This window comes from Papio anubis, chromosome 2 (assembly GCF_008728515.1).
Source record: "Papio anubis isolate 15944 chromosome 2, Panubis1.0, whole genome shotgun sequence".
Lineage (NCBI taxonomy): Eukaryota > Metazoa > Chordata > Mammalia > Primates > Cercopithecidae > Papio > Papio anubis.
This window is the reverse complement of record NC_044977.1, coordinates 97,287,005-97,299,933: the sequence shown is the minus strand read 5'-3', so window position 1 is coordinate 97,299,933 and position 12,929 is coordinate 97,287,005. Positions and strand designations below refer to the sequence as shown.

Genomic DNA, 12,929 nt, shown 5'->3' with positions numbered 1-12,929 from the left:
TAGATACTAGGCTTAATACCTGGGTGATGAAATAATTGTACAACAAACCTCCATGACACAGTTTACCTATATGACAAACCTGCACCTGTACCTCTGAACTTAAAAGTTAAAAAATAAAATAAAAAAATTTTTTGAGATAGAGTCTCACTCTGCCAGGCTGGAATATGGTGGCACGATCTCAGCTCACTGCAATCTCCACCTCCTGGGCTCAAGTGATTCTCTCACCTCGGTCTCCTGAGTAGCTGGGACTACAGGCGTGCGCCACCACACCCGGCTAATTTTTGTATTTTTAGTAGAGACAGGGTTTCACTGTGTTGCCCAGGCTGGTATCGAACTCCTGACTTCAGGTGATACACCTGCCTCGGCCTCCGAAAATGCTGTAATTACAGGTGTGAGCCACTGCACCCAGCCTAAGATAAAATTCTCAAGAATGTTTGAAAAAGGGCATTGCATTTTCATTTTACACTGTGGATTCTGCACCTGACTGAGGGATCCTTTGTAGATCTGTGTTCTGCAAGTATTGAGGAAATGCTCTCACCCCTGAGAATGGGAGACTTTGGTGAGAGCTTAGGCTGAGAGAAGGCAGCAAAGGCCTGAGACAGAAGCCCAGGGACCACTCAAATGTGGGGGTGGGGAGTGGAGGGCCAGAGAGTGGGACACCAGCAGGTAAGCCTGAGAATTCTCACAAAGGCTGTGCAGCCTGGGAGCCAGAGGTCCCCCTGAGGCCAAAGGGAATTTTTAAAAAACCTAGAAGTAGGTCCTGTGGGGGCCTCTCTGGAAGTGTGAGGAGAGAGGGGGTTAGAACACAGGTGGGTGCTCAAGAAAGGAATGGAGGGTCTTGGAAATGGGAATTCTTTCCCTCTTAGCTACCCTGCTCCTGCCCCTGGCTCTGCCTGGACACCTTCCCTTCCATAGCTCTCTCCAGCTCACCCATGCTGCTGTCAACCCGAAATTCTCATTGCCTGTCCACTGACTCATGACCTGTGTGCCACGAAGAGCCTCAGAGGAGGGCCGGGCACAGTGGCTCACGTCTCTAATTCTAGCACTTTGGGAGACTGAGGTGGGCAGATCACCTGAGGTCAGGAGTTTGAGACCAGCCTGGCTAATAGGGTGAAACCCTGTCTCTACTAAAAATACAAAAATTAGCTGGGCATGGTGGCGGGCACCTGTAATCCCAGCTACTTGGGAGGCTGAGGCAGGAGAATTGCTTGAACCCAGGAGGCGAAGGTTGCAGTGAGCCGAGATTGCACCGTTGTACTCCAGCATGGGTGACAGAGCAAGACTCTGTCTAAAAAAAAAAAAAAAAAAAAAGGCTGGGCATGGTGGCTCACGCCTGTAATCCCAGCACTTTGGGAGGCCAAGGCGGTGGATCATGAGGTCAGGAGATCGAGACCATCCTGGCTAACATGGTGAAACCCCATCTCTACTAAAAATATAAAAAAATTAGCTGGGCAGGGTGGCAGGCACCTGTAGTCCCAGCTACTCCGGAGGCTGAGGCAAGAGAATGGCGTGAACCCCGGAGGCGGAGCTTGCAGTGAGCTGAGATCGTACCACTGCACTCCAGCCTGGGTGACAGAGCGAGACTCCGTCTCAAAAAAAAAAAAAGTCTTGAGCAAAAGAGGCATGGTGTGTGAACCTCTTCTCAAAGGCAGACTTCAGAGTCTTAAAAGCCAGAGAATGTGGATGTTATTCTGATGGAACCCCACAGAAAGGGATGGGCAGGGCAGGCTCTTGTTTGCATTTCATTTGCAGGGGGCAATGAGACTCAGAAAAGGAAAGAGTCTTGGCCAGGGATGCACTGTTAACCTGATCCTGGAGCCCACTCCTCAGGCTGCCCAGGTGGGTGGGGAGAGGTGTGAGAAGATGGCACTATCTCGACTTTGCCTTTGACCTTTTGGTAACAGAGGGCTGAGGAAAGCAATTATTAAGGCAATTGACTATAGGAGTCCACTTTATACCACACTCAAGCTGTTGCATAACACATGTATATGCATCTTGTTACCTAACACCTGAACAAGTCAAAATTCCGTGACACATCTGGTCCTAAGAGATTGTAGGCGTGTAGATGATATTAGGTGAAGCCGCTTCTTATACCTCATGATGAGGAACCATTCGGATTCAGGGGCTAAGACCTGGGCTCACAACATTTCCCAAAGAATTCCAGTGCTAGGAAGCTTCCCTGGTCTGGATGGCCATTACCTGGGACCAGCTGTCTAAGAGGAAATTGGACCTACGCAAGAAGTGTCTCTCGGTCCCCAAGATGCCTTCTGTCCATTAGGAATCAATGTCATCAACGTGTTTGTGCAAGAATTGCAGCAAAATCCTGGACATATTTTAGGTGGAGGCCTACCATGTCACTGGATTCAGGTTGTTATTGCAAATTCCAACCTGCATTCTTCCTTCTGCTGTGGTGCAAATGCCAGCAGCTACAGAGCCATTTATAGCTGGAGAGCAGCTCCTGCAGCAAACGGCTTACAAGGGCACCATGACCAGGCAGGGCACCCCAGTATGGTGGCAGAAGGGCGGGCAAGTCCCAGAAAGCAGTCATTTGTGCCACACTATTGCCCTCCCTGTCTTTATTGACCCCACTTGCTAGGACAAACTCTGGGTGCCAGTTTGTGGCCTTGTGTTCTGGGAAGGGGAGGTAGAGGTGACGTTGAGTTGCTCTTCAGTCTTCCTTAGGGCGGAGACACCTTTGGTTTCTGTTTTCTAAGCCAGACAGTTATGTAAAGGGAGGTACATAACCACGTATCCACGTCTACCCTACTGTTGCCCTTCTGGTTAATTTTTCAGAAATATACAGTGATTTTCCTTGTACTGAGCACACTTTAATTTGATGATTTGGCCAGAAGCTCTTCACACCTCAGCTGGTTGCCCAGGCCTGGGCCCTGGGAGACTTGGGGGTGCGTTTTCCTTTCTCCCACAGAGGGTCCGCTGGCCTGGATTTATCGAAGCTCTGCCCCCACTTCTTGCGGTGACTGCATCTATCTACCCCCTGGGCTGTGGGACTCTCAGGTGAAAACAGGAGGTAATAATGGGTGGGTGGGAATAATACAAGTGAAGGAGCCTCATAATCCATGTGCTCTGTGCCACTGTTTTCCCCTTTCACTGAAGAAATTCACCAGCACTCTAAGATCTAGCGAGGAGGCCACCTTTCTTGAGCCAAATGCAATCAGCGTGATCTGTACCACAAACTTAGGGGACAAACTTCATCAGACCTCCCTTTTCTATCATGTGAGGCCCCCACATACCAATCAGCAGGAAGCCAAGGGTTTCCTCCCTCCTGAGTGGAGACTGCTGCCATCTCTGAATTGCCCAAGAATCTCCAAGGCTTACAGAGGGTGGTGGGAGATGTCAGTCATCCAACGCCAGGTAGGGAGGAAGCTGGTCTCTTGGGTCCCGCACCTTGTTACTCTTTTCTGCCTTGGATCCTGTTCAGGCCCAGGACACTTGTGGCTCTAGATCCCTGACAGCCCCATAGAAGCACCCCAGACCTGCCCCCATGGTGACAAGTCAGCAGGGAAGGAGGCTGGCTCTGCAGGGGCCTTCAGCATCAGCTGCTCCTGGGCAGAAATCAGCAAGGCCCTTTACCCTGCTATGGTTCTCGGATTTCAGTGTGCAACAGCATCTGATGCAGGCATTGTCAAACATACAGATTCCTGGGCCAAACCATCACCATGTGGCTTCTCAGGCCTGGGTGGTGGCACTGGGCATCTGCATGGAACAAGGTCTAGACGATGCTCTCCAGGGGTCTGTGACCACACTCAGAGGAACGTAAGGCCCTGTTGCTGAGCCTGGCCCCAGCCAGGCTGGATTCAGGTCTTGATTGGGGCCCTGGGCTAGCTCACGAGACCTCCTAACTTTGACTCTTAGAGGGTTGGGATGAGCGGCTCCCCACACCCTTCCATGGTGCCTACTTGACTGGGTCCCTTCCCAGGACCAGGAAAAGCATCTTCCTTCCCCTCAAGTGACTGTGGCCCCTCTTGTGGTCGGGGCAGAAGGGTGTTCCCAAGCCTGAGGACACAGCTGCCCTGGCTGTGTCCTGTTGGGCTCCTGCAGGTGCTGGAGGCTCCAGGTTCTGTCAGGTCCCTTCTCTTCTGTCAGGTCCCTTGGATGGGGCATGGAGCGCATGCGGGGAGGCCTGGAGTCTGGCAGCTTTGTAGACCCAGCTACTGGCAAGAAGTTCCCCAAGGCCCACACTGTCTGGCTATTTATCAAGGCACTGGCCAGGCACTGTCCTTGCAGGGTCATGGGGTTCTTAAAACTTAGTAAGGACCAGTCTGGACCCTTCGGTCCTCAGTGTGTGGCCTTCGGCCTTCCTCCTTCCTGTTGCTACTTTCGTGCTGGAAGAAGGGCAGGAGCCGCAGGGTTTGAGTCTGGGAACACGGGTCTCAGGTGCTGGGCAGAGGCTGTGGGGTAGTGGGACTTGGCAGAGATAGCAAAGGACAGATGTGGGTGGACATGGGCTATGGAGAAATCACTTGAACCCTGCAAACCTCAGGGTTCCTCTATTAAATGGGGACAGTGTGAGGCAACTGTGACCCAGAGGGCACTTGACTGTCTAGCTTTGCTGCAGGACCGGTTGGCCATGAGCATTCGCTTATTTGCTAGTGAAGCTGCTAAAATAAAGATTTGTTCTCAAGTCTGAGCTTTGAGCTGCTAATGTGGAGTACGCAGTGTGGCTGCTGTGAGGGGGAGGGGTCCACCGCCTGATCCCCCTACCTTGAGGCTGCAGCCCCGGGATGCTCTGGGGTTTCTGTTGGCCTCTGTGTGGGGCTTTAGTGCCCTGGAGAGTGAGAGGAGCCGCCTGTGTGGAGTGGGATAGCCCTCCCCTATGGGGAGGGCATCTAGGAAATGTCACAGCACAGGGCTCAACACGGTCTGGGCTGGTTGTGTGAGAGAGAAGAGTTGGGCTGTGAAGTGAATTAGGCCTGCCGCCAAACCCCAACTGGGGTCAAGTCCCAGTGACAATCTGTGGGACTTGGAGACAGCTTGTATCTCACGGCTTGAGGGAGGCAGATTAGGGATGTATCCCTGGTCACTTTTTTTTTTGAGACGAAGTCTCGCGCTGTCGCCCAGGCTGGAGTGCAGTGGCCGGATCTCAGCTCACTACAAGCTCTGCCTCCCAGGTTCACGCCATTCTCCTGCCTCAGCCTCCCGAGCAGCTGGGACTACAGGTGCCCGCCACCTCGCCTGGCTAGTTTTTTTTATTTTTTTTAGTAGAGACGGGGTTTCACCATGTTAGCCAGGATGGTCTCGATTTCCTGACCTCGTGATCCACCCGTCTCGGCCTCCCAAAGTGCTGGGATTACAGACTTGAGCCACCGCGCCCGGCCCCCTGGCCACTTTTGAGGTGAGGCAGGAGTGCTCAGGCAGGGCAGTCTGCGCAAATACCCCAGGAGCCGCGGGGCGCGTAGAGCCGGTCTGAGCAACTTGCCGGGGGCGGCTCCCTGGGAACCCTTCTCCGAGGCCGCAGGCAGAACGGGCTTGAGCTTGAGAACGGGGCCTGCGCTTAACTCACTGGGCACTCCCCTGGGTGGCCAAGGTTCTTTTCCCACGCCCTGCCCCACAGCTGCTCTCCAGCTGTCCTCTTTGGAAGCTGTCCGGTGTCCGGGAGAGCTCTGGGCCTGGGGTCCAAATACCTGGGTTCAGTCTCCTGTGGTTTCCTGGCGTGGGCCTCCCTCCTCTGTACCATGAGGGGTTTGGACAGGGGTTACGAAGCCCTTCCTACCTGCCCGTCCGTCCCTCAGGGGCCGCTGCAGTCTCAGCCTCCTGACTCTTGGCTGCTCTGCCTCTGGGCACTTTTCTTGGCCAGGCGCGGGGCTGGTACCTCTGGTGTCCACGTCTGTTCATGCAAGCAGGTGCCTCCTAGCTCTTGGAAGCCATGGAGAAAGGCGGGCTGCAACCGTCGGGTGGGGGTGGGGGTAGGGGGTTTCACCCTCTGGAGTCCTCAGGGGTGTCGGGGGAACTGGGTGGTCAGAGTGGGGAAGTTCTCTTGGGCGGGGTCACTAGGAGCCCTAAGGCAGCACTGCCGGGGAGAGTGGGACCTCAAGAGGCTCTCGGGGGCGTGGTGGGGTTGGATCTGAGGCTGAGGTGAGGCCAGCGACAAGAGAACAGTGGGCGAGCCAGTGGCCAGAAGGGCTGGGGGATGAAGTGAGGTGCAGGGAGGGGGGCCCGCCGGGGTTCCAGGCGGAGACCGTGACTGCAGGGAATGGCTGTGTGAGGCCAGGGTGTGGGTGGGACGGCATCGGCCTAGATGTCTTCCTCAGCCCAACTTAGATACGAGGGAGCTACAGAATGCGGAGCAGCAGACACGCTGTTCCTCTACCCCTACTTCCAACTATGCCACTAAGTCCTGGGCACCTGCGGCCTGCTAGATGGCATCCATGACAGCCCAGGGGATAGAGAGAGGAACTCGCCACACCTCCAGCCAGCTAGAGCCTAGCAAACCGCCACAACCTCCCGCTCCTGCCAATATCCCTCTTGACACAACCCGATTGGTTCCACATCCACCCCCCCGTGGCCTTGTGCCTGAGGTCTGGCCCCATTGGAGGGTCCCGTTCTCCCCTGTGCAGTGACTGGCTAAGGCTTAGCTCAGCGGTGTAGTTGTGCCCAATCAGACGCTGAGGAAGGGCAGATGGGCGGCTTCTGGGAAGGGCAGAGTCACAGTGCTGGGAAGAGGCTGTCTGGCTCCGCGGCCCTGCAGGCAGCAAGTGATTCGGTGGCTTGACGTTCCGGGCATCCAGGACTCACTGGTTCACAACCAACTGCATTCATGCGACTGACTCCCAAAGCCGGGCTCTAGGGGAAGGGGGGACACCAAGAGCTGGTGCCAAGGGCGCCATTTCAACTTTCTCCTTTCCCAGCAAACACAGGCACCCAGGCTGAAACAGAGTAAAGATCCTGGGGTCTCAAGACTCAGGCCTATATTGGTGGCTGCCATTCACTGACATTTCAAAACATGAGCCTGTTCTAGAAACTGTCCATCAAACACTGAACAACCACTGAATAACAAGGCCCTGGAGTGGCTCATCCCATGGAAGGGCAGGGGCAAAACTCACTGACGCGTGTCCACTCTGGAAAACAGGATGGGCTCGCAGGACCAACACAAACACCCATGAAGGGGCAGACAGGGAGAGTCGGGACCTCCAAAGACAAGTGGTGCTTGAGCTGCCTTGAGGAGGCTGCCCCATCTCTGAGGTGGGGGAGGGATCAAGGTACCTGACTCCTGAGCTGAGGGAAACAGGCCTCTGCCAACCAGGAAGCACGGCGGCCCTCCCGGCTCTTCACCTTCTCCTGGTGGGCCAGGGCATCTGCTGCTGTCCGAGTGGAGGTGCCCACGGGTCTGCAGCATCTTGGCTACAGCAGGATAGCCAGTGCTGGTGGGAAGGGCTGTATACGTGGGCAGCACATGGCATGCTTGTGCCTGCGAATGCACGGCAGTCCATGGACACAGCTAGAGAGGTGGCCACCACCACTGGGCAAGGAGGGCCCTTTTCTCTGCAAGCCCAAGCCCAGGCAAGGGCACCAGGAGTGGCTGCTAGCCCTTGGCTTGGCACCATGGGTACACCCTGCATTTGAAAGCCCTGGTGTCCTTGTAGGCAGGCACCACCAGCAGCAGCCGTTCTCAAAAATGGCCCAGTCTTCAGCTACAAGCTTTGGTGCCTGGCCTCCAGCCAAGCCCCTCACCCTGGGCTCCTGATCTCACCGCTCCACCTTCAGTGACCTCACCCATGCTTGTTTCAGAACAGGGAAGCCCACTGCAGTCCCCATGTGGGCAACAGGAGTCAGAGAGGTTGCCTTTAACAGCTCAGTTACTATTGTTTATGTTGATAAAGGGTCTGTTAACATATTGCAAAAGAGAACCAGGAAAGAGGTCCAGCGTGGGAAGCACTGCCTTACTGTACCCCACTCTCAACTGAGGCTCCTGTGATGAGCACAGTGGGTACACATCCCATCCCCAACCTGTCCACAGGTCCCTGGGCCATGGTGGGGCCAGGAGTGACACTGCTGTGAGGGGAACATGGAGAGCTGGTGGCTCACTCATGGTGAGAGGCTCAAGGATGGCAGTGGCTTTGCAGCAAAGTTGGCAGCTGGAGCAGTGTGTGGGGCCTGGGAAGGAACAGACAGGGTGGGGCTGGGGGAACTGCCAGGAACTGCCAAGGATCCTGAGCTGGGCCACTGCGACACTGAGACGGGTGCTTGTCACATGGGAGCTACTTCATTTGGGTCTGGGTTCAGGAGCCACGATGCTGCCCACCACCGTGGTGGGTGTGGCACACAGGCCTCTGCCAACAGGGCAGCTGGGCACACCGGGCTCTCAGGTTGCCTTCTCCTTCCCGCTTTCCTTTGGTTCCTCTTTCAGGTTCTCGGTCACGAGCTTCATTTGCTGTTAAGAGAAAATAGGACACCAGGTGAGCCACAGAAGCCTAAGGAGTGGCACCTAAGTAGTGGCAGAAATCTCTGCTCTCTATGGAAGCCTGGCCAGCGCCTTTGACCCCAGGGAAGTGGTGACTCTGATGCTGCCTGCAGCTTCCAGCAAGTCCCTGGGTCTGACTCTGAGGAGATGGCAGACGGTTGGTGTGGTGGAAATGCAATGTCGCACTGTGTGAGCCCAGACCAGCAGGGATTTTAAGGACACTGAAATGAGAAGCAGCTGGTGTCTCCTCCCTGGATGGCCAGGATGAGAGGAATAGGGGGACAGGGCCTGAGAGAGGACGGGGCATAGGCTTGGGACCAAGTGCTTGCTTTGCCCCTGGGCACTGAGCGACCCTGGCAGTTTGACCTCGCTGAGCCGGAGTTTCCAAATCTGCAGTGAGTGCAAGAATGCATATTTTGCAGGGTGGCTGCAAGTATTGTTGTCCACGAAGTTCCTGGCACAGAACAGATGCCCCAAATCATCAGATGTTTCTCACCAGCCTTTTGTCCCTAGTACAGCCACAGGGCTTACCCTCACCCCTCTGCCCCCATCCTCACTGGGAACAACCCATTAAGTCTCCGTGAGGGTGACATCGAGATAGAGGCGCCCTCCTGGAGGGCAGGATAGGAGACTTCCAGGGTGGTGTCAGAAGGGAGTGCATGTGCCCACAAGCCAGGCAGCGGTGTGAGGGGCAGTTCTGCTGCTCCTACCTTCCCCTACCCCAGCCCTGAAGTTCCCAGACACTTCAGTTTTGTGGCTAGAAACCACCACTGCAGTTCTGCCCTATTTGTTGAATAAATGAATAACTATAATACTGTGGAAGTTGGCTTCAAACAGATTTTCAATAACAGTGATTCACTTATGGAAAAACAAAAGTCTTGAGTGCAAACGCGGCCGGTGCCCCCAGTACCTGGCTACTCATCTTGAGAGCCCCGAGGGCCACACAGGGCTGGAAGCAATACCGTGCTCCCTGTGGCTTTCAGTGGGAGAAGCCGCTTTCATAGGCTGTCTATCGAAATCCCTTGTCTGCTGCTTTAACTTACCCTTCTAAGGATCCTTTAGCTCTACAGCGCCTCAGGAAGGCGCTCTCAACTCCTGACCATTCTCCTGTTTTCTGAGCCTGGCCTGTCTCCCATGGGGCAGCTCAGTGATGGCTCCTGGAAGCTGAGCCCTCTGCATTTGGCTTGGGGAGGGGACTGGCTGGCCCTTTCTTATCCACGTCGAAGCAGGGCTTAGGAGATGACTTTTGATAAGAAAGGGGGCTACGGAGAGTCAAGGTGACCAGGTTATCAGCAGTGGGGGTGACAGGGTTCTTTCTGCAGGGGCCACAGCATTTCAGCAGGCCTGGAGTAGGAGGTAGACACAGGAGTTAACACGGGCCCAGGGACATGCCCTGTCCAAATGACCCACCACTGTAAGATTTCTATAACCTTCATCCTGCCAGGGGGATAGAGATGGTTTGATTAATAGTTCACAAACCTAGAGAGGCTGAACTGCCAGGCCCTGTAAAAGTCTCCCCGGAGTTTTTTGCATCTGCTACCTCTTCCATGACTAACATTTCAGGTCTTCCCACAAGCCCATGCTGTTAACTCCAGATATAAAATATCACCATAAATAAAAACTATAATATTTCAGCCTAGGTTCACTGCAGACTCTTCTAGCTGTTATCATTTAATACTTATACGACTTTTAAAATGTCTTTTTTTTTTTAAGAGGGTCTCACTCTATTGCCCAGGCTGGAGTGCAGAGGTGTGATCACATTGCAGCCTCGAACTCCTGGGCTCAAGGGATCCTCCTGCCTCAGTTTCCCAAGTAGCTGGGACGACAGGCATGAGCCACTGTGCCCAGGAAATTTAACTAAACTAAAACAGTAATGAAGACAGAACATTCCCCAGCTTGTCACAGAACCTTGCGGCCACATTTCCCTGGCATTCCACATGGGGAAGAAAATAAAAATGGGAGCATTTGAGGCTCCTTTCAAGGCAGGTGTGGCTGGAAGCCCCATGAGGTCAGGCACAGAAGTGTCCAGCAGCTCTCTGGGAGGGGCCCTGCTCCACAGCAGCCAGGGTGGATGGGCCTTCTCCTCCGAATGACCAAACCCAATGTGACTTTTGTCTCACTTCCTGGGGCTGCTTCTGGGGTGCCCCCCACTTGTCCTTATAACTGATGTGCCCATGAGGGGCTTCTTCAGGGCCACAGCCCCTTCTCTCAGGCCCAGGGTTGGGGGCTTCACCCAAGTTCGGGGAAGGAACTCAGAACTCACTCGACTGGGCTCCTCCCACCTGCAGTGCCTGCCTTGCTTAGGGCAGCACCTAAGAGCCTGAGGATGTCCACGAGGTCACAAGGTCATCTGCGCTGAACTGCACTGCTGGTGGCAAAGGTAGAAAGAATGGCCAGGGACCCTCCAGACCTCCCTTGCCTCAGGCCAGGCAGGAGCCATTTGCACATTTCTGCTCTTTCCTTCACCTGCCCTGGAGCAAGGCTTCTTTTAAAGCCATGAATGATCAAGCCTCACTGGAGTTCTGTGATCCCCAAGTTGGGCCAGGGCCATGGGATGACTCAAGGCGAACTTGGCAGCCAGGAGAGCAGGAGGGGACAGGAAGGCTGTGCTCTCAGGGCCTCTACAGGGCAGTGGCAGACCAGGTGATTTCCTTCCAAGGGCACTGTCCCTCCCACGGCCATGATATGGAGGGGGGCTCAACTCAACTCCCTGGGTTGCCTGGGCCCACAATCTCCAGCTGGGAGACCCTAAGCCAATGGCAGAACCAGAAATTAAAACCTGCAGCTAAAGTCCAAAGAAAAACCCAAGTGATTTGGAGGAAATGAGCTGCAACAGCCTGCTTTGCTGAGACAAGTTAAGTTGTCATGAAGTCAGTGGCTGACACCCACACCTTTTCTGTGTAAATGGGGCAGGCCTCTACCTCCCTTGGCTGCAAATGGAGTCAGAGCCACAGATACTCATTACTGGCTGACTGGCCCTAAGATAGCTTCTCTTAGGTAAACTAATTGCTAGCTACCACTCCTGAGTCTGTAACCCTCAGTATGGGGTCATGCGACTTAAAACAAGAATATCTCATTTGTCTTCCCTGTAGTGACTGTGATGCAAACCTGCCCTCCTGGTGAAGAGGAGGCTGAGCCCTAATCACAGTCCTGGTCCAAGAGCACTTCCCACACCCTCCCCGATGGGGAAGTGGGAGCACTGGCAGAAGCGACGTCAGGATCACAACATTTATGATTAGGAAGGAAACTTGAAGAACAGTCAGTCTCATGGCCACTTAAGAATCCTGAGACCTGGTTAAATGCAGGCCCTACAGTGGGCCCCAGACTCGAATTTTTAACGAGCCCTTGAGTTTTTCCACTGGCTATCCCAGGCTTGCAAATCTCTGATTTGTTGTCGGTCACCTTTCACAAATAAGCAAGCTTGGGCCACAAGGGGTGAAACAGGTTTCTCCCAGGCCATACTGCAGGCGCTGGCTGAGTGGGCTGGGACAGTGCCTAGGCACCAGGCTGCCTCTGGCAGCTCAGCTCTTTGGCTTCTTCTCCTTAACAAACCTGGCTGGAGGGTGGGTGGGGTGGGAGTGAGCAACATTATCCCCTTAAAAAAAACCTGGCTTCTTTGGGGATCCTTAAATTAAAACCTTCATAAAAATATAAGCAAGATAATAGAGCTGACAACTTCTCCAAAAAAGTATCAAAATGGAGAGAGAATGGAATTTTCCCCTAACTTGTGACTCATTAAAACACCCATGCTCCAAATTATTCTTTAAAAAGCACTAATTTTTTGCATCATGATTACTAATGATTATAATAGGAACCCAATCATTAAGTGTGTTGGCCAAATGCACAGCTTGACCTGAGGAAGACTGTGTGACTGGATCCTCTTTTCTCTTTGGAGAAGTACAGAAAACTTTCTGAGAACTGCAACGCTTCCCACAGACCTGGAATGGCCACAGTGGACTCCATAGACTCGTGATAAGCACGGTGGACACCATGAACCTGACATGACCCCTTCTCCCTCCCAGCCTTGTAGCAGAGACTCCCTCTGGCTGAGCCCACAATAAACTTTAGGATCCTTCTATTCATAGCATTCAGGGAATCACTACCATTTGATTAAATCTCCTGCTCAATTTTAAATCTACTAGCAACTACTCCATTACCCCTTCTCACCCCTGTCCCCCTCCCAAACCACGACCTACAGAAGGAATCTGTCTGGGGAGCCCTTGACTGAAGGATAGAAAATCCCATGTGTCACCAGTTACTGTTCACCAGTGGCCTCACCGTTCATGTCCTCTGAGTGCAGGGTGCAGTGGCTGGGATGGAGCCAGGCTGGTGGCCACATAGGGTGTGTGGGAATGGAGTTCTCAGGCCAGTTCAGCCCAGCAGCAGCACCGGGCTCCCCTGAGCCACCCTAGCCTTAGGTGTGCAGGCCTGAGAACAGAGCATCATGATTACTCATTCCTACTCCCCCACCCAGAATCTGATTTAATGCACCTAAGTGTGGCCTGGGCAC

General features: G+C 53.9%; 1 protein-coding gene across 2 annotated transcripts in view; it reads right to left on the bottom strand.

Annotated features, from left to right (window-relative positions):
• Positions 1–7,786: 7,786 nt before the first annotated feature.
• Positions 7,787–12,929, bottom strand: part of ANO10 (anoctamin 10) — a 246,921-nt gene continuing 241,778 nt past the window's right edge. For both annotated transcript variants that reach the window (XM_003894584.5, XM_009201055.4), the window contains exon 13: positions 7,787–8,389. In XM_003894584.5, coding sequence (XP_003894633.1) covers positions 8,321–8,389 — 69 coding nt within the window. In that variant the 3' untranslated portion in view covers positions 7,787–8,320. The remainder of the gene's footprint in view (positions 8,390–12,929) is intronic.